Raw genomic sequence first — 22,609 nt, 5'->3', positions numbered from 1 at the left:
ATAAGGGTAGTGATGGTCCATTGTGCCAATTCTTACTTAGATAATTTTGGTTAGTGGATTATTAATTTAGTGGATTGGATTATCTCACATGAAGAATCCGTATGAATTTTTTCCAAAGGAAAAAGAATTCCATACATATGGATAACTTTTTTCAAATTAGTCTCCTTTAGATCATCTAATAATCACACACCCAAATATACCCCATGCCAATATACTGTATATATGGACAGAACTTCTGTCTTTCTCTTTGCCAAACACTGTAGAGACTTCCTGCAGTTTTCCACATTCTGGCACCATCCAAAAATCTCACATCACCCATGTATGGCCCCCTTGTTTTTGAATGAAGCCTCTCCATGCCCTCTTAAAGCAGTGTCATTTCTTCTGGTATCTAGATTTAAGAAGACAATACATTATAGAGTTTACTGAAAAACCAGGCAACAATATTGTTTGTTTTATTCCTTGTCTGATGTAGCAGTGATTTATCCACAATGTAGTAACTGTCATAGCACAATATAATCCTTGATAAAATGTAATTTAATTGAGCAGTAAACATTGGTTACTTATAGTGCAATATTCAGTGGTGTGTATATATAGGAAACAGAGGGCAAGTTGTGAGTATGTAATTTCAATAAAACAGTTAGTACCTATTATATAGATCTTTTCCAATTGTGCAACATCAGAGGAAATTTATTAGAAACTAATTTTTTCTGTATAGTGTAAACTGGCTCTTCTGAGACTATAACAATTACTGTTGAGCTTCCTTAAATTAGATTAATTTCTACACGTACACTTACATCAAATCCTTTAAAATGGTCTATGAAATTATCTTAATTCAATACAAAGAAGACTCAGTGATGCATTTAGAAAATATCCTCGCATACTGAAGCATAGGCAATTAAAGTTGTGGGGAAAAAAGACTAATGATGAGATATATATATAATATATATATAGCTTAAAATCAATTTCTCTATGACAAGGCTAGTTTGACTGTGGTGGAGGCTCACTGAGTGTGTGACCTCATGGCTAAATTCTCTTGGTAGCAGCACCTGCTGCAGACTTTAAAAAGCACCATCACCACTATTATTCTTGAGTTTCCATTAGATTCTCTCAGATACCTTTATTTAATTAGCCCAGTACTCAGAATGATTCAATATTGTTAGGATCGGTGATTTTGATTATTAAGAAAATGGCTTTACTTGTTAAGACAATATGGATCAAATTCTTACCAAGCTACACTACACACCCCTAGTGACTTTGCTAGGCCAGAGTGGGTATAAATCGGTACAGAATTTGGCACCACATACACAGAACAATAACAAACACATCCATCAAAACATCACCCAACCTACTACAATCTGATCAAAATCGCTGTCTTTTTTTTAAATATATGTTCTTTTCAAAGTATACTGTGAGCCTAGTCCTACAATCCTTGCATATCTTAAAATTTCCCCAAAGTCAATATGAGGTCTGAGTGTACAAGGAATGTAGAACCAGACCCCAGTGTCACATACAGCATACTGTTCCATCACCAAAAAGGCTGACAGAATTGCCTACAGTATTTTAATTTCCAGCACACACTAACTTGGCTATTTCTTCTATAGGACCTGATTCTCAGTCTCCAGATTCAGGTAAATAAAACGTTATTTTCTTTATGCATAAGTGTACTGGTATTGTACATGTATGAATTATAGCAGTCTTCCATTTATATAGCATCATGCATCCAAATGGATCCCAGTGCACCTTACAAACCTTACTGATTTTTGCAAACTATCTCAGGTGAAACCTGTGACTAAGAACCTCCATCGGACAACCACCTGTCCGAAGTGATGTCAAGGCTTCCAGGACAATTTTGTCCAACAATTAGTTAGATATCATATATGCCATACAATCTGTTTTGTTCCTGTTTTTATGGGATGTGCAATACAGAATGCTCACTAGTTAGTGCAGCCACCTCTAGACTGAAATGCAGCAATGGTTTAACAATGCATCACAACAGATCAGGTCAGAAAGTGATAAATGTCTTATCAAACTGAAATTATAGGGGAGGAATACAGGGAGGAATTTACCCAGAATACTGAATCTAACACCTACTCTTAAAGAAAGTGCCACTGAATCTTTAATAATGACAAGTGATTAAAACCTCAAGTTTAGGTCTCATCCAAAAGATGGCATTTCCAGCAGCACAGTAGTGTAATTCAATAGTATTGGCTAAAATCTGACTCAGATACAACCTACTGATTCACCATCATGCATTCCAATGGCACTGAAGATTTCTTTTGAAGTTTCCCATGCAAATACAGAGAATACATATCCCAATCATTACCCTGAGAACCATGCTTGCATATTGTATTCCTTTTCCCCACCCTTCATCTTATCTTCCAGTCTATCAGATATTCAGGTCAGGAATGTCTCTTCATTTATATTTGGACTAATTAGACTATGAGGAACAGAAATATGAGAATAGAGGGTTCTTCAATCTAAAAAGACAAAGGTATAACAGGATCCCATGACTGGCAGATTGGCAGAGGCCCTGGGGGTTTTTCACCTTCCTCTGCAGCGTGGGGCATGGGTCACTTGCTGGAAGATTCTCTGCACCTTGAAGTCTTTAAACCACAAGTTGAGGACTTCAATAGCTCAGACATAGGTCAGGGGTTTGTTACAGGCGTGGGTAGGTGAGATTCTGTGGCCTGCGTTGTGCAAGAGGTCAGACTAGAAGATCATAATGGTCCCTTCTGACCTTAAAGTCTATGAGACTGGAAGTTGGAAGACAGATTCAGATTATAAATGAGGAACAGATTATTGGAACAATTGACCATCACTGGAACTCTTTAAATATAGAGGAGATGTTTTTCTAAAAAGGAATTCTAGTTCAACCAAAGCTATTGGACTTGAAGCAAGAATGAATGGAAGTCCTATAGCCTGAGTTATGCAGGAGGTCAGACTAGATGGTCACAATGGTCCCTTCTGGCCTTAAAATCTATGTGTCTATGAATCCATGAATATTGTGGGAGCTATCACAAGTAAGTAAAATAGTAACAATACTGATCTAGGCTCATCTGGCTGACAAAATCACAGCTTGAGAAGTTGTAGCTTCAGGCTTATCCATTTAACTCTCCTTTTGATGTATATATTGTTGATAGTAATTCTAGCTACTGACTAGAAAGTTGTAATTTCAACAGTTTGTTCAATAGGTAACATAGATTATTATGGTAACATAGATACATAGGGACTATTTACCAAAAACTTGTTTTGATTTTTTTTCCTCACAAAAGCTTGGACATCTTACAATGATGGAAGTAGAGAGACATTGAATGGAGACGCTAGTAGTTCATCTCTTGCAGCAAAAGGCTTTAGAAGTGTCCGGCCAAACCTACAAGAAAAGAAGTCGCCAACTCAGGTAAACCTTCACACACACAGTTTCATCCTTTGGTATTAAGTATAAGTGTTAGCTTACGAGTGCATTACATGCAGTTGTGATGCCCTATAGGGCATTATCCAGAAGTGTTCCTGGTAGCACCCGCACCTGTTATTACGTGTTGTATTATCCGTTTCTGCTATACACATAAACATACACTATACAGGACACAAGTCGTCTGGTTCAGTAACACAACAAACTACTTTTAAAGAGCAAGGCTGTATGCAAATAAAAATAGGCCAGGTTCAATCAAAAACCTTATATAACTGTATTTGGACTTCAAAGGGTATTGATTAATATTTTACACACCAAAGAAATACTTTCTTTATGGAATAAATAATAACTGATTATAAAGTTGAATTACATTAATTTAAGAATAACCAGAAGTACTGTTCTTCAACTAACTTTGCTAAACTATATAACAATTAGAGAAAATGCCATGAAACAATATGGCTTAATTCAGAAACATATTTATAATAGTATTTACATTATTATTTTAATTCAAAAGCTTTAAAAGAGGGTGTGTGTGTAATATGTATGTACCGTATGTTACTCATAAATAGTAGCTTGTCGGCTAAAATGATATGTCAAGTATATTTTATGAACTATTTAAATCTCTGTAAAATTTGGTGATAATTCTCAAACAGTAGTGTCGGTGCAAAATAAAATATATTTGATATTATGGACTCGGTTTGGATCACAATTCACTCTTTTCATTAACAAATGGAATCTGTGATTTCCTAGACATCAAAATACAATATTATTATCAGGTACAGTGCAGTACCTGATCCAAAGTCTTTCCATTGTATTGAATGGAATTTGGATCAGGCCCTTGTTCTTTCATTTGAAGTTACGAGTCTAACTCAAGTTACTTTTCCTGCTAACATTTACTTTCTCTCTGTTTCTCCTTCAATGTTATTTTGCTGTGTGTGGATGCTTTTGGCAAATAAGGCACCTCTGCCACCCCCTAGAAAAGAAAGTTTTCATAGATCTGGAATAACTAATCACATGAAGGATGAAATTAATTTCCAGTCAATAACAACCAAGCCAACTAAAAAACTCCCCTCAGATACTGTCTACTATACTAACAAGGAGGCTATCCAGAGGACAATGTATTCTAAAAAATCTAACACAGGCGTCTCCTATGCACAAAGAATCACTAAACCACTGGCCTCAGTCTCCAACACAAGCACAGCAGTAGCTGGCATTAGAGCTACTCTTCATCAAGGCCACAGACAAGCATCTCAAAAACGCAGAGTTTCTACCCTGAAATTAACCCGGACACAAGACTCACTGAGTAATGTTCCTCGTAATACACAGCAGCAGCCCAAGTCTAATGAAGTGCCAACATTTCCACAAAGGCCTGTTTCACCCACCTGTAACCCTGTGCCTGAGATACACACAGCATCTCTTTCCATTCAGATAGCTCCCCTCCTTGACAATAAAGCAGAGCCTGAAATCCAAGAACATCCACCTAGGCTTTTTCCAGACAATCTACAGATGCCTCCAAAAGATGTGGGACAAAAGTCTACAGCTCCTTCTTCTGCACAGTCCACAGAATGCAATGTGGTATATTAAACTTTTCCATCTTTTATTTTAGATCTTTCCTGAATCACTTAACACTTTTCTAGTTAGTATACTCACATTACCATGATTACAGCTTGTGTTTTCTGGGTAAAACTACCTGTTGCACTATTCAAAGTAGAAATGAACAATTTAATATTTTTCAAAAGGGTATTGCAAAAAGGTCGGACCCAGTTAAAGTTGGGAGGTGGGTTTAAGTTTTATATTGAAAGTAAATTATCTGGCTCATCGTATTATACAGATGGTAAAATGATGCGCAATAGGAAAGGTGTGCTGTGAGTTGGAGGCCCATGTACTTCTCTGTGTTTGTACAGTGCCTACCACAGTGGGGCTCCACTCATGATTAGCGCTTAGGCACTCCCATAATAAATGTGATTAATAATTATATTAGTGGTGCACCTCCGAAGTGGCACTGCTTGCCGGGATCCCACTTTTGAAAGGTAGTATGCTGCCACTAGTGCTGGAAGGAAGTACTAGGAACTGGCTTCTGGTGCATCTTTGAAAAGATGTCAGTAGGATTCCTATAAGTGCAGCTTTGCCAATGTGCTGGTATGACCCCACTCCACCAAGTCATCCTCCTCTGGGACCAGCTAGGGCTTCCAGCAATGCTGATTTTCTGTACTCACCAGCTCCTGGCAACCAAATTACAGCTGCCCTGTGCACAAGAGATGGGTGGGAAGGAGTATTTGTGCCATCTGCATCCTCTCTGCAGGACGAGACATGACATGGACCTACATATTCTAAGTTGCTCATTTTCCTAATTGCTCTTTGTTTATTGAGGTTGAAATTCTTTTCTCAAACCCACATGGATCCCAGTTCCAATTAGCATACATGGGAGTTTCAGATAGCAGGAGCAGGATATCACAGATGTAAGCACATTTTTGGATGCTAAAAATATAATAATATTGAGATCACTTTTGTAGATCTGAGCGTTTGGACTGTTTTTTTTTTTAAGTACCTGGGCTAGTGAACCCAGTTTTAGGCTGTCTGGCACACATGAATCCATATCATGTGCTACAAAACCCAGAAAGGAGAGTCTTCTTTCTCTTCTTTATTTGTTTAAAAAACAAGGGTATAGAACATTTCAGAGTTTTCTTGGAATCATCTAAACCTCTGCTTCATTTTGGCACACTAAGCTTCTTCTTAATAGAACATGGTCCGTTAGGGACAAGAAGAGATCTTGCCCAATACCAAACATACGGTATTTTCATTTGACTTTAAATCAGTCATAATAATTTGACATAACTATCTACAGTACACTATGTACAATATATGAGAGTAGATTTCCAATAAATAAAGGGTAACAAGGGAATGTACTTCATGCAATTTCATTATATATCATTATGATTGGACACAGTGTACTTATTACAGAGTGCTGCACTTATTACTGGTTCATGGGTGAAAAACCAGCAGGTGGAATGTTATTGATTTTATGCATAAATATCTCCTCCAACCAAACCCCACCCCAAATATTGTTAAAACAGATTATTATGGCTTATGCTGGTTGAATTATATATATTTCAGCATATCCTTGTTTATACTCGCTATCCACTTGTGAAACCCATTTCAACATTCACAGTGGAAACCATTAAAAACTGTAGATGCACCTTAATTAAAACTCTTGATCCTCTTGATCCAGACATCACTGAATAAAGAATAGTCCAAGTCCAGATCCAAATAATGCAGCTCAGACCCATCACTGTTAAAAGTTGAATTCTCTGTAGAGACAAACTTGTGAGGTTTCTAGAAGAAACAAAGGAAATCAACCTTACACATTATGAACCACATTCATCACTGGTGTAAATCCACTAAAATCAACAGAGTTACTCCAGGGATAAATAATGGCCCTATATCTTGCATACTTGAAGCTCCCAGACAACTCTGTACTTTTCATCCATCACAACCATACTATTCTTTGACATTGGCATGTTTTCAGAACTGTGCATTTAACCAGATCTTTGCCTTTGGACGCACCAAACACCTACACTAGCTGTAGGAGATTTTTAAAAGAAAAGTTGCATGCAGAATACAGCTGTGTGACATTAAAATGGCAACATTTTGAAAACCCTCCTCTTTAGTACTCCCCATATAGACCAGCCAAAACCGTGCATGAGGTATAGGACTGATGGGCTCCTGTGGGCTATCTTGGGCAGAAATAGTGATCTAACAGATGTTATAAACTGCTCTACCAGGCTCTGTGAGATTTTGGGAGTCTTTGAGAAGAACACATTGTTCTATCCTGGTGAAGGTGTAATTCACCACTCAGATGAGGTACACCAGAGAAGTTTTTTTAGTTTTCCAGCATTTTCTCATGTATCTACATTAAGAGACTTAATTAAAGCTTAATATCATTCTCAGCAGGGACTGTTCCAGGGATGCTATTAAACAAACTCTGTCACAGATGCAGAAGTGGCTAGAAGAACAAGCTAGAAGAACAAGCTAGGTCTAGCACAAGTCTTTTATAATATTTACTACAGTATTGTCCTTTAACAAATAATAATTAATGATTAAATAGTAAGACCCACAGGGTTTAGAATTACCCATCCCAATAATTTGTCATCTTCAGGCCTGGGACACAGGCAGTTTTTTAGCAAGGCAGAATGACCATTTTTTCTACATAGAATCACTGCCTCTCCACAGTAATGAAAAAAATGAGGTGTGAATGCCAACATTTAGTAAGTACAGTGAGTAAGTACAGTTTAGGTGACACCAAAAATGAAGAAACAAGTCAGGGACAATAAAGGAAATAGAGCCAGAGCTTTTACCAGCATCTGATATAGCTAAACTTAAGAATTGTAAGAGACAGGAAGGTGTTGAAAACTTTTATGAATTTTATAATCTATATCAAAAAATACCATCACACAGTGGAATATTTATCAGTGTGGACCATACAAATTATGCCCCTATACATTTTTCTTCTCACTGTTATATCGTAGTTGCTCACAACGTTAAATATCTAATGCATCATATATATTCATTTAGGTAAATTGAAGAGTCTCGCCTAAACTCAGTGTGCTCTTCAGACAATTAAAAAACATATTACACTGAATAGTCTGTACCCAAGTGATCCATAATAATGTTTGTCCAAAATAATCATAATTACCCATAATAACTCACCTGCTAAGCACAGTCAGAAAAGATGGACTTCGCAACATGTCCAAAATTTTAGAATTTGTTCTGGGGTTGTTGTTGTTATACATGATGGGCTGACAAAGAATATCGGCATAAAAAGCAGTGTTCTCTTATATTGGTCTGATAATTCTACCTTCTTCCTTTTCTGCCTTCTCCTTGCTTCACTGTGTAGCGAGCATGGTCACATACTTGCTCCTCCAAAGCTTTTGATACGGTCTCCCACAGTATTCTTGCCAGCAAGTTAAAGAAGTATGGACTGGATGAATGGACTATAAGGTGGATAGAAAGCTGGCTAGATCATTGGGCTCAACGGGTAGTGATCAACAGCTCCATGTCTAGTTGCCGGCCGGTTTCAAGCGGAGTGCCCCAAAGGTCGGTCCTGGGGCTGGTTTTGTTCAATATCTTCATTAATGATCTGGAGGATGGCGTGGACTGCACTCTCAGCAAGTTTGCAGATGACACTAAACTGGAGGTGTGGTAGATACGCTGGAGGGTAGGGATAGGATACAAAGGGACCTAGACAAATTAGAGAATTGGGCCAAAAGAAACCTGATGAGGTTCAACAAGGACAAGTGCAGAGTGCTGCACTTCAGACAGAAGAATCCCATTCACTGTTACAGACTAGGGACTGAATGGCTAGGAAGCAGTTCTGCAGAAAAGGACCTAGGGGTTACAGTGGACGAGAAGCTGGATATGAGTCAACAGTGTGCCCTTGTTGCCAAGAAGGCTAACGGCATTTTGGGCTGTCTAAGTAGGGGCATTGCCAGCAGATTGAGGGACGTGATCATTCCCCTCTATTTGACATTGGTGAGGCCTCATCTGGAGTACTGTGTCCAGTTTTGGGCCCCGCACTACAAGAAGGATGTGGAAAAATTGGAAAGAATCCAGCAGAAGGCAACAAAAATGATTTGCGGGCTGGAACACATGGCTTATGAGGAGAGGCTGAGGGAACTGGGATTGTTTAGTCTGCAGAAGAGAAGAATGAGGGGGGATTTGATAGCTGCTTTCAACTACCTGAAAGGGGGTTTCAAAGAGGATGGATCTAGACTGTTCTCAGTGATACCTAATGACAGAACAAGGAATAATGGTCTCAAGAGGCAGTGGGGGAGGTTTAGGTTGGATATTAGAAAAAACTTTTTCACTAGGAGGGTGGTGAAGCACTGGAATGCGTTACCTAGGGAGGTGGTGGAATCTCCTTCCTTAGAGGTTTTTAAGGTCAGGCTTGACAAAGCCTTGGCTGGGATGATTTAGTTGGGAATTGGTCCTGCTTTGAGCAGGAGGTTGGACTAGATGACTTCCTGAGGTCCCTTCCAACCCTGATATTCTATGATTCTCCTGAGATTTTTATTAGATTAATACAATGGTTCACTAACTTTTTTGATCAGGCCCCTCTTCTTTGTGTCTATAGTTGTTTATGCCCTCCTTCCCCCCCCCACCCCAAGTATAGCCCCAGTGTGGTCAGCAGCACCACAGAAGTAAGGGAGGAAATGTGAAAAGTGACATTTGTCAATATCACTTTTCACAGAAGACTCAGCGTCCCATTGCCACCCTTACTTCTGCCCTACTGCTGTCACCCTGGGGCAGACAGCCAGAGCCCAGCCACCTTCAGGCTGCCTTCCAGTGAGGAATGGAGGGGTGGGGTAGGAGGAGAGCCCAGGCTGCCTCCAGGTGACAGGACTCCAGCTGTCAGCCTCGTGGCAGCGGGGCTCCAGCTGTCCCCTTTATTCCCGCCTCCCAGGTGTGCATGATCCTTCTGCACGAGCCCCAGCCACCCAGGGCTGACAGCCAGAGTTCTTTATTTAAAAAAAAAACAAAAAAAACCCCACACAGCTTGCACCTCTTTTGGAAGGCCCACCCCATTGTTTGAGAACCACTGGACTAATAGATTAATGAATTCCAAAGTCAGAAGGGCCCGCTTGATCATCTCATCTGACCTCCTGTATAATACAGGCCATAGAACTTCCCCACAATAATTCTTAGAGCAGATCTTTTAGAAAAACATCCAATTTTGATGTAAAAATTGTCAGTGATGGAGAATCCCACCCATGGATTGTGTTATGCCTTTCTCTGCCAGATTTAAGAGCCCATTACTAAATATTTGTTCCACATGTATGTATTTACAGACTGTAATCAAGTCAACCCTTAACCTTCTCTTTGTTAAGCTAAATAGATGAGCTATAAGACAAGTTTTCTAATCTTTTAATCATTCTTGTGGCTCTTCTCTGACCTCTCCCAATTCATCAACATCTTTCCTGAATTGTCAGCACCAGAACTGGACAAAGTATTCCAGCAGCTGTCACACCAGAGCCAAGTACAGAGGTCAAATAACCTCTCTATTCCTGCTCAAGATCCCCTGTCTGTGCCTGCAAGATTTCATTAGCTCTTTTGGCCACAGTATCACATTGGGAGCTTGTGTTCCAGCTGATTATCCACCATGATCCACAGTTCTATTTCAGAGTCACTGTTTCACAGGATAGAGTCCCCCATTCCTGTAATTATGGCTTACATTCTTTATTCTTAGATGAATACATTTACATTTAGCCATATTAAAATGCATAATGTTTGCTTGCAACCAGTTTACCAAACAATCCAGATTACTCTCTACAGTGACCTGTGCTCTTCATTATTTATCACTTCCCCAAATTTTTGGGTGTGTAGTCGGACTCCGTAAACTGTGCAAGTTTCACCAGCTGTATATATGGTACTGCTGTAGAACTGAGGCAAAAGCCAATGTGAGAGTTAGTGTGATCAGTCCTGCTCCAGGATATGCTTTGGGAGGCAAGCTGACTTGGATTGCTATGGGAAATTGATGTTAAAAATATACTTATAAAACAATCTATTGGTAAAATCTTGGCTGCATTAAAGTTAGTGACCAAACTCCCATTGACTTCAGTGGGGCTAGGATCTCACCCTATGCCTTTTGCGACAAGACCTTATGGTGCTATTATAGTTCACAAGCAAGTGTCTGAGAGAGACAAAAAAACCATGCATATGCAGTGTAGCAACATCACTTTAAAAGTTTGATAGACTTGCGGGTTCTACGGGATTTTGAACCATAAAATGCACAAATTCCATCATACATACATAGCTCACAGGTGCCAACTTGAAAATGGCTTCTGATCAGATTAAGTCCACCTGACATGCTTTTGGAGCTTTGTGTGAGCGCTGGCAATGTTCAGAGCTACCACAGGAATTCTCATGAGGGAACACATCCTGTATAGCATTGCAAAATCCTACAGTTAGTCTTGTGCATGTGAAGGAGAGTGAAGTGGAGGTGGGCATGGGAGTGGGGTAGTCAACACTTCCTAAGTGATGCCAAATGAGAGAGATAATGTAGACTAAGTACGGATTACATGTGATGTCACATACTATGGAAAAGTATGATTGAGTGTAAATAAGAGACAGACCCGTGTTGTCCAAGAGTGATGCACAACAGCTTTGCTGTAAGCCAGAATATATCAAAGTTTTCTTGTTATGTTTGGGCTTTTATTCACACTTCATTTCAAGGCTCATTTGGTAGAATTTAAGAGCAAGCAGAAGTGTGGTATGACTCACTGAATGACATTTTATAAACACACCTACTCAGAGATATATAGCATGTAACAAGTGAAGCATTCCAGGTGATTAGTATTGTTTTTTACATTCCTTACTGCCTTCGTCTGGTAGAATGTTTTGAAAGATACTGCTGCTCCATAAGGTACTGACAAAAAATCTAAGGGGAAAAATTGTCTATTCCATCTTAATAGGGAACTCAGGATTTCTGAAGAGCTGACCTTTGGAGAGAAAGTACATTACTTATGTCCAAACTGTTTACAGGCTAAAGGAGAGCAGCAGAGGGAGGCAGCAAATCGGGGTTGGTGGTTAAGCATTGAGAAACATTGCTCCAGATTGACAAAGTGTTATGAGTCTCTCACCTGTGAGGTAGGAATGTAAAAAGTATATTCTTGAAGTTCTCATTTTGTGCCTCGGTCCCTCATTGTTCTGCAACTGGTTCAAAAGACTTAAGTGCGTAGAGTATGGTCTGCAAAACTGAGTCTGCAAAAACAAGTTGTCTTATTTGTTTGAATCCCATGGATATCTAATCCCAGTGTATAGCTACATGCTTAGTACCAATGTCATGGTAGAATAAAAACTCTTGTGCCCTTTTTTTTCTGGTGAAAACATTTCAAAGCGTTATGTAAGTAAGTCTTTCGCATAGGAAAATGAACTTGGAATCCCTAAAAATGTTTCTATATAATTTCAGAAAATGGAGACGTTAATATTTGTTAACCACTGACAAAGTAGCAAGCACTGTACAAGACAAGATAGACAGACAGACACACTGTAAGCCTGTAATCTCTTTGGGACAGGGACTAAGCAAAAAACAAAGGTAGAGTTATAGTATTTTACTATTTTACAGCTGAGGGAAAAGCAGAGTAACAGGACGTCAGGGCTGTCAACCTTAGCAGAGCACTGGAGACAAGGATGGAATTTTACTGTAGTTTATTTGTTCAGGAAAGCACATCTTAAACCTGTCTTATAATTTCGGATAGAGTATACTTTTTAAACTATATATGCAGCTAAGTTAACAAGCACAATGAGATCAAATGCTGTGGCCAACATTATACAATAAACCATTGGCTCAGCTAGAATTATGATCTAGACTCCCAATCCTTTGCTCTTGCTTATAAACTATATAGCCACAGGTTCCAGAGCACATAATTGCTTAGCTGATATTTTAGTATATTTATTTGGGTCCTTGTCATTGCAGTAGTGTTATTGGTAACTATGAAATGCAGATTTGGTGAACATTGTTGCTGCCTGTAAAGGTTATGATTAAATAGATAATACCATCTCTCTCCTAGAAAGGGCGTTAGATGATAACTATATCATTTTGTGTATTTTTATGTTGCAGCACAGGGAAGTATAATTTTCAGTTTTATACTGATCTACATTGATTTACATTTTTGTAGACATAGTTGATGACAAGGCTAGACAGCCAGAAAAGGTTTGGTACTAACCAAAGGCATAGGGCAAATAGAGTGAAGGTGAAATATTAGCTTAAGCAGTGCTACTTCCCCAAAGGCCCTTATTCTACATAGTTACTGGGCAAGCAAAGGAGTGCTACACCCACAAGTAAAAGAAGAAAATAAAAGGATCTCAAACTTAATATTTTGGGAGGGTGGGGGGAGTCAGCAAGGTGAATCTGTGCATGGACAAAGGTATGAATATGTGCGTGTGTATGCAAGTATCTATAAGGGTATGTGAGTATACATGTCCGGGGAGGAAGTATAAGGGTACATGTGTGCATACATGCATGGAGGGCATGTGGGGAGTGCATGCATGCCAACAGTTTGCATATATATGTGTGCATATGCATGGAGGTGTTCATAAACTATGTGTGTGCGCGCGCGGGCATTGTTTCTATCTTTCTGGGCAGCCACTTTCCTTTGTCTTAGTTGTATATGTGGTTACCCTTTTCTTTGTGTTGTTTGGCCCCATCAGGCCTCCCTTTGTGAAGTGCAGAGACATAGCAGATTTACAACCTGAGGGCCCTTACCACAATGTAATGTGAACGTGGGTTAGACAAATTCAGGCTGGAAATAAGGTGAACATTTTTAACAGTAGGCATAATTAGCCATTGGAACAACCTAGGGTGGATTCCTCATCCCTTCAGGTCTTTAAATCAAAATCCTGTATATCTATGATACTTATCTGGCCCCATCACTTCACAATCCTTAATGTATTTCTCCTCACAGCTCCCTGGTAAGGTAGGGAAGTGCTTCTGTCCCTATCTTACTGAGGCACAACAAGAATAAGTGACTCGCCCAAGATCACACAGGAAGTCTCTGGTCAAGTAAGGAGCTGAGCCCAGGTTTTCTGAGGCCCACCCACTTCACCGTCCTTCCTCTTATAAGAAAATTGTCTTTCTAAAAGATAAGCTATAGCTTATCCAGAAGTTATGGGCTTGATGCAGAAACTATTGGGCAAAATTCTATGGCCTCTGTTATGTAGGAAGTTAAATTAGATGATCATAGTGGTCCTTTCTGGCCTTAAAATCTGTGAATCTATGGCTCAAAAATAAATAAATGTTTATTTGGATTTTTAAAAGATATATTCTTTAAAGGAGTTTTATTTCCCTGCAGGTGTTTAGTTTAAGTTTTAACTCAGCAAAGTAAATGATAAGAAGGGAGGAGAAGGATGGAGGCAACTGATAGTTCATCTGCTCTTGAGCAGCTTTCCTAAAAGGGCCATACATCTGTGAGCCCTGACAAAGACAGCTAGCAGCCTTCAGAGCTCTAAAATCTTGGCTTATCACAGTCTCCAAGCAGCAGTGCTCAAAGTTCAGTAGTAGCTGTTTGTGGGATTGATGCTGTCTGATGCAAGCCAAAGAGCTACCTAAGGGCCACTTTGGGGACAAAAATCAGATGCTGGATGAAGCTCATCTTCAGGGCTGAAATAAGGCAAATGTAGAGACCCAAAGCCTAAACTATTTTTTACATGTTTCGTTTTCTTTTATTTGGTCTGCATTTTCCCTCATCATTTGGAAAACCTGATAAAACACCACAGTTCAAGAAGTGCACATCTAACATCTCAGCTACATTATTCATCAGACCATGTGCATCTAGAATAGAGTTCCAAAGAAACAACAGGCTGAAATTCCTGTAACTCTCAGCCATCTCAGCAATTTAACAGTATATGGCATCACGCATAGAAAGCATCACAAATCCTTTTGTATGAGAGAGATGAAGGGAAGTTGGAGAGTGACACAAAGAATGTTGCACAATGGAGGAGAGTGTTTCATTTATTTAAACATTTATTGAGACTCCTGGAAGTGAATACTTGCAAGAAATTGAATTACAATTCCATGCTAAACTACTGGCTTCAGTGTTGTGGCACACTCAACTAGCGCAGAAGAATGCTTTGTGACTAAACTGGGACTTTCGGATGATACAAGGTCCTCAGAGAAGATTTAACATTTTAAAAGTTTTCTTTAGCATCATGTCTTAACAGGCTGACAAAGCCCATGCTCTGTATAATAGAGCTAGTCAGAAAACAAGTATCTTTCCTGTGGAAAATTACAATTATTTAGCCAAAAATTGAAAATGGAAATATTTTGCTTTGGAAATGCTGCTGTAGTGATTTATGAGAGCTGTGGTTTGAGTGCGTCATGCTCCCAATCTCCTCTGTAGGCTGGTAAATGGTAAGACTGTATTTCTCCTGATGCACCATAGTCTCCCCATCCTGGCGGAGGAAACGGGTGCAGTGTTTGGAGTCCCTGGCCATGGTGCATCATGGGAGATGTAGTCAGCTGATCTGTAACTCTTATGAGGCACTGCAGCAGCAATTCCAAATCAGAATAGCTCAGGTTTTGGACAAATTTTTAATTACAAAAATCAATGGAAATCAAACATTTTTTGCCCCAAAAAATCAGTTTGGTTAAAAACCCAATTTTTTGTTGAAAACAAATTTTAACAGAAAATTTTCTACCAGTCCTAAGGTATAAATTTTACACTGGGTGTCAGGATCACACAAACAATATTTCACTATTATTGCAGTAGCAATTTGGCGGGGAACAACTGGCAGTTTCACACAGCTCTGACTACTGCTCCTGAATATGATTAGATGTTTCATGTGTAGAGAATGATCCCTTCATGCATGACAATAATAGTAATTCCTAGCTTTTATGTAGTGCTTGTCATGAGTAGATCTCCAATCGCTTCACAATCAGTAATTTTTAAGAATTCCGATTTCAGTAAAGTAGATTAAAATAACTGTTTTATTACAATTAAACCGCCAATCAGATTTTGCTTTAAGATGCATTTAACTGCAGATGGCAACACTTACCTTGATGTTTACCAACAATTCTGCAAAAATCATTCAAATGTAATGTCTCTCCAAAGTTTTCAAAATTGGATGCCTAAAATCATATTTAGATCTCTAAATAACTGACTTGATTTTCAGAGGTGCTTAGCACACACAATTCTCATTTAGTTTAGGTGTTTAAATATGGATTTAGGAGCCTATCTTTCAGCAGTCAAGTTTGGAAATTTTGGCCTCAGCTTTTAACAATTAAAAATTAAGAGGTATTTTTACCCATTTGTAAGAGTAGGGGTGTAACTTGATTGTTGTGTACTATCCTGTTCTACATATTAACAGAATGAGTTCATTTACTTATCTTTGAGTCTTCTCATTTATGTCTTGACTGTTGAAGCAAGGCCAGCAATTTGGTGTCATTATTAAACTTGCACCATTCACAAAACCTCATTCTGAAATACCAGGTGACTGTTTTCAAAGAGTATACTGTAGTTGTCATCTGCCTATTTTATATTAATTATAGAAATGCTATAGATTTCATGCCTGACATTTTGCTATCTATTACTCTTATAGAGGTAATCTGCTGTAGCCATTTAGAGTGAACACATGAAAACAAACGTAAAAAACACTTTATTTGGGACTTTTAATGGGAAGGGGGAGGAGAATGTTGACATTTCTTTTTCTTTCACAAGTAACAGTAGTGTGAAGATCAGTAGTAGCGCCACAACCCCTGATATCTCGTTCTGCTCACACACGGTTTTTCAACATCTATAACTTACATATTCAAAATACCTGCCCATTGATAGACCCAACTGAACTTCTTCTTGTACTTCTTGGATATGGCCATAATGGGCCGGATCCATAGTCCAAATCAATAAATCAGTATTTACAAATTTCCTGAAGTATTGTCTTCAACATAGTACTTTTGGGAGTGTGTCCACAAGCTATGAAGGATCAGAAAAAGATGACCATGTGCTCTGGGTAGGTAGTAATCTGGGTAGTTAGAATACTTACAGTTTACCAACACTCTGTGTTGAGGGTATTCCTGACTTTTAGAAATTCTTTGGTCCATCTTCAAAAATAATAGTTTTTTATATCAGCTGAGACACATTTTAAAAGGAAGGGTAATGGCTATCCCTACTACATGAACTCTAGTACTGATCAGAACATTAATGTTTTCATTCACAGAGTTGAGAAATTTCACAATGGGAGCATTCACTAAAGAGCAGTGCTTAGAATTCAAAGACTCCTTCTGCACCCAATAGTGCTAGATTGACACCATTATGTTCTTGATAGCACAGTCATATTTACATTTTTGTTTCATGAAATCTATGATTATTTGTCAGACAATTTAACTCTTTGGGTCCGATTTCATCTTCTTTCTGGATGCACCCTGAATGTCTTTCCCTGTGTTGTCCACCTATGACCTCTCCTTTTCTCAGGCATGCTTGTAGTGATCCCAGCTAAGAGTCAGAAGACTCACTAGATTGATTAGTACCCAAGTTGCCTTTATCTCCTATACGGTAATGTAGACCTTTTAGCTCACAAAGACATTTAACCATTTCTTCTGCTTTGGCTGCTTAGAGAACACCTAATCTCATGGACCTTAGGGTTCCCTATTTTCAGGGCCTTAAGATTTATTATTTCTTCTATCTAAATTTTCTGAAGGGTATTGAATTGACCTGCCTGATATTCATCAGCACTAATGATAGATCTGTCTTTCCATTATTACCTGTGTATCCAACAGTGTATTGAGAAGGTTATGTAAACAGATTAATGAAACCATTATATATCTTAAACACCTGAAATTTTTCTGCTATGTAACATATTGCTTAGGTTTGCCTGTGAATGTTTTTATTGGGATAGGGTGTTAATATCGATTAATCTTCACAATTGCCCTAGCTATTCTTTTGGCTGTCCTTTTTTTTTGAGAGACAGTTTGATTTATCAATGAATCATTTCTAAAAATCAAGTTTCTCTTTACAGTCACTCAGCAAGCCATGGACTTTCTATATAGGAAACTTTCTATTTTAGAAAGAATTTTGATTTCATTTTAGAGTGTAGCCCTGAAATACCGCTCAGAATAAGCTAGGATTCTGAACTTAATATGATGCAGTGCTCCACTATCATAACTCCTTAGCTTTGTATGTACCATTAATCCAATAATGCCAAATGATTTTTTCATTTGGAACAAGTAAATTCTATTAACCTGTTAAGGAATCTGTTCTGTAACCTTCACTCATAGGAGTGGTTCTATTTACTTTAGTGGGACTGCTCGTGTAAGTTCTTCCCAGGGGGAATAAGGGTTCTTCTTCAAGTAGTGTCCCTATGGGTGCTTCACTGTAGGTGTATCGGTGCCCCTGCATTTTTAATCGGAGAATTTTGGTAGCAATGTCTTTTCGGCCCGCATATGTGCCCTCCCTCCCTCGTGGTCTGCCTCGAGGCTATCTAGCACTGCATAGGCGATCCACCCTCAGTTCCTTCTCAACTGCCCTTGGCCTGAGACGGAGCGAATATCAGTCCAGTTTACTCACTTACTTTATATTTGGATAGTGTTAGTTTATAGCTCTTTTAGTGTTTCCATTCTTTGTTGCAGTAGCTTTAAAGTTTCTGTTCTTCAATTCAAAAAAAAAAAAAATCTTTTGACCCATTTTCCCACCTTTGTTGTGGGATTGCCCCCCTAGGGGCATGCCCGGTTCTCCTGGTTTTAAAAGGAGCATCTTCTGCAGGGAGGCAACTCCTGTGATGGACGGACACTCTCGCTGCATCCAGTGCCTCAGAGAGGGACACATCCCACAGAAGTGCACTTCTGCCAACAGCTGAAAGATAGATCCCTGGACAGCTGGGTGCTAAAGCTGAAACTCCTCAGGGAGGGTGCTCTTAAATGGGCATCTGACCCTGGTTCTGATCTGCATCCTGGAGAAGACTCGTCCCCAGACCCATCAACCTCCAGAGAGGGAGAACTGCAGAGAAAGTCAGCTGACTCCCCCCGCAGAGCATCCAGGAAAAGGGCTGCAAGTCCCCAAACAGAGCTCCCAACTAGCCAGAGGAGATCCCTGGCATGTTGGGTCACTGCAGCACCGATGGCTCTGGGGCTCAGGACCCTAAAGAAACAGAGACCCCCGGGTGCGAGCTCTGCCACAGTGCCTAAAGACCTGAGGTGCAAAGGCTCTGAAGCAGCATCACCGCCTGCCAGAGACAAGAATAGAGACGGTACCAACTCTACTAAATCAGCACCCACAAAAACATCCTTGGCACTGAGTGCTTCAAAGCAGCCCTTGTTGGAACATGCCTCCCATAAAAAAAGATCAGTGCTAATGAGTTAGCACCGGCAATCACTAACAGCACCAAGCGCAACAGCGGTACTGCAGGAGTTCCTGCTTCTCTAGGGACTGCAGGATTTCCTGCTTCTCTAGGGACGTTATGATCACAGAGGAACTAGAATCCCTGCTACTCAGTACCGGAGCTCCAGTACCAAGCATGTCTCATTCCCCAGCATCACCATCAGCAGCAGGGAGCTCACCTCCAGCGACACTGTCAGCCCCACCCTATTCCAGCGGGGAGTCAGACAGTGACCAGGATGACAGTTTCTCTCTGGTGTTACATCACAACCTGCCATTATGGCATCTGGGACCTCCTCAGCTACACCTATGCTCCGATCCCCAGTCTTCCCAGTATGGTCATCCATGGGTGCCACACCCATGCCCTTCACCAGTGGCCATACTGGGATCAGTGAGCAGCCTATAGGCCCCATACTTCTCACTCTTCTAGTGTCTCCCACAGGGAGCCCACCAGACATTCTCCTATGGCCTCTGTATCCAGAGCCCCAGGAAGACACTTTCAAGGAGCAGGAGGCCAGACCAGAGGTGGAAATCACTCCACTGACTAACATCTCCTCCTCACTGGATGTCGTGGTGATGCTACCTCCTCCATCCCTAGCTGATGATTTCAGGCATTTCCAAAATCTCACTAAGAGGGTGGCTGATGCTCTGCAAATTCTCCTGAAGGAGGTGAAAGATTCCCACCATAAATTGCTGGACATAATACACACCATTTCCTCCTTTGAGAATTGTCCTCCTAATCAATAAAGCACTTTTAGACCCTGCCAAGGTTATCTGGCAGACACCAGCTTCTATTCCACCAACATGTAAAAGGGTTAATAAAAAGTGCCTGTGAAGAAGGCAGACTTTCTCTTCACACACTCTCCACCTAACTCTAGCATAGTGAATGCTGTTAACACGTGAGAAAACACCATCAAACCAAATCGACCCCCTATGATAGGAGATTGGAAAAGGCTTGACCTGTCTGGGAGAAAGGCATACTTGTCTGCGACTTTACAGTTCAGTTTGTCAAACTACCAAGCTCTAATGGCCAAATATGCCAATATGAAATGTAGCAAACTCAATGTCTTAATTGACCACTTGCCAGATATACAAAAAAAGCAATTGCAAGCCATTATCCAAGAGGGCCAGTTGGTAGCAAGAACAGTGCTACAAACCACACTGAATGCCGCAGGCACAGCAGACTGCTCAGTTTCGACAGTGGTGATCATGAGACAGGCATCCTGGTTACATCTCTCAGGATTGACAAAGGAAGTGCAGGTGACGGTTGAGGACCTCCCGTGTGAAGGTCCTAAACTCTTCATGGGTAAGACGAACGCATCACTCCACACTTTAAAGGATTCTGGAGCCATACTATGCTCTCTAGGAATCTACAAATCAGGACAGAAAAGGAAATTTAGTTCACAACAACCTCACAGATGGTAACCACCCCGGTTTCCCCTATCACGGTGGTATTATGAGCCACAGCGTAAAAGACCCATGATGCAAAAACAGAAATTGTCAACTTCCCAATCCTCAGCATCTCAACCATCCTCTTCAAAACATCAGTTTTGATGCTTTGGTCGAGGCCCTGAGCAACAACAGCTGCTACATACGGACCTTCTACAGCCCTTTGGAAGTCGCCTGACACTCTTCCACAGGAGTTGGGAAAAACATCACCTTCAACATATGGTTCTTGGAGAATATCTTCAAGGGCTATTCCATTCACTTTACATCTCTCTGTCCTCCCGACCTTCCCTCCCCTCCTCCTTCAGGGACCCTTCTCATGAGAGACTATTATGGCAGGAAATAGATCACCTGTTATGCCTAGGGGCTATGGAACCAGTCACTACTCACCTCAGAGGCAAGGGTTTTTATTCCAGATATTTCATGGTCCCCAAGAGAAATGGAGGTTGGAGACCCAGACTAGATTTAAGGGCACTAAACGGATATGTGAAGACGCAAATGTTCAAGGTGGTCACACTCACAGCCATTTTGCCATCTCTGGAGCAAGCCCTCAACCTACAAGATGCCTACTTCCACATTTCAATTTGACCGTCCCACAGAAGGTTCCTCCGATTTACCTTTGGGCAGGACCATTATCAGTACAGAGTGCTCCCATTCAGCCTCTCTTCCACACCCACAGTATTCGCCAAGGTCCTCTCCATCATAGCGGCGCATCTATGAACATTAGGGATTATCCTTTCCCCATATCTGGACGACTGCCTTCTCATGGCTTGTTCTTTCAAAGATGCCCTGCGAGCTATCCAGAGGACCATGCATATATTTGCTCAACTGGGTCTGCAGCTCAACACCTAGAAATCAACTTTGATGCCAATACAGCATCTGGAATATATTGGGGCCGAATTCAACGCAGTACAAGCATGAGTGTTCCTCCCACTGTACAGATTCAACACCCTGACAAGTCAAGAGAGACAATCCAGGCCAGCCCACAACCACCAGCCAGGAATTGTCTCCAGCTTCTCGGGCACATGGTGGCATGCACATTTGTGACCCCACACACCCGATTGTATATGAGATTTTACATATATGGCTCAGATCTGTCTACTTTCTAAACAAGGATGGGCTGAACAAGCCACTGTTGATGCCCTCCAGAGTCAAACACTCCCTGGATTGGTGGAAAGAACCATCCAACATCTGTACAGGCATCCCCCACCATCACTGATTCTAACAACTTATGCCTCATTTATAGGCTGAGGAGCCCACCTAAACAACCGCACAGTCCAGGGCAAGTGGTACCACACAGAATCAGTCCTCCATATCAATCTTTAGGAACTAAGAACTGTCAGAAATGTCTGTGCACAGTTTCTCCCTCTCATCAGAGATACTCACACGAAAGTCATGAGACAATATAGCATGCATGTTTTACATAAATCACCAACCAAGGTGCCAGATCCTGCTCCCTTTGCATGGAAGCACTGAAACTTTGGAATTGGTGCATCTGCCACAATGTGCTCATTTCAGCCACTTACCTGCCAGGGATACAAAATGTGACCGCAGACAGTCTGAATCAGAATTTCTCTTATGACCAGAAATGGGAGTTGAACCCAGCAGCGCTTCATAGCGATCAACCTATGGGGAACCTTGACAATAGACCTGTTTGCTACTTACCAGAACAAGAAACGTCTCCACTACTGTTCCAGAGCTGGACTGAGGAAACAGTTTCTAGGGGAAGCTTTCATCTTTCCATGGGGCAGGGAGATGCTCTATACCTTTCCTCCATTCCCTCTGATATCAAAGGTCCTATTAAAGATACAGCAAGAGAGAGCAAAAGACAGACTGATTGCTCCCTCCTGGCCAAGACAAGTGTGGTACCCACACCTTATGGTACCCATACCTT

The 22,609-nt window shown here is 40.6% G+C and overlaps 1 protein-coding gene across 50 annotated transcripts in view; it reads left to right on the top strand.

Annotated features, from left to right (window-relative positions):
* Positions 1 to 22,609, top strand: part of SORBS2 (sorbin and SH3 domain containing 2) — a 291,973-nt gene that overhangs the window by 174,739 nt on the left and 94,625 nt on the right. For 25 of the 50 annotated variants that reach the window (XM_065597957.1, XM_042841983.2, XM_042841984.2 and 22 more), the window contains 3 exons: positions 1,602 to 1,628; positions 3,273 to 3,397; positions 4,367 to 4,984. In XM_065597957.1, coding sequence (XP_065454029.1) covers positions 1,602 to 1,628; positions 3,273 to 3,397; positions 4,367 to 4,984 — 770 coding nt within the window. The remainder of the gene's footprint in view (positions 1 to 1,601; positions 1,629 to 3,272; positions 3,398 to 4,366; positions 4,985 to 22,609) is intronic. The other 25 variants (XM_065597968.1, XM_065597969.1, XM_065597951.1 and 22 more) reach the window with 2 other exon arrangements.

Source organism: Chrysemys picta, chromosome 5 (assembly GCF_011386835.1).
Source record: "Chrysemys picta bellii isolate R12L10 chromosome 5, ASM1138683v2, whole genome shotgun sequence".
Classification (NCBI taxonomy): domain Eukaryota; kingdom Metazoa; phylum Chordata; order Testudines; family Emydidae; genus Chrysemys; species Chrysemys picta.
Note: the sequence above shows the minus strand (reverse complement) of the source record. Positions and strands in the feature narration are given on the sequence as shown.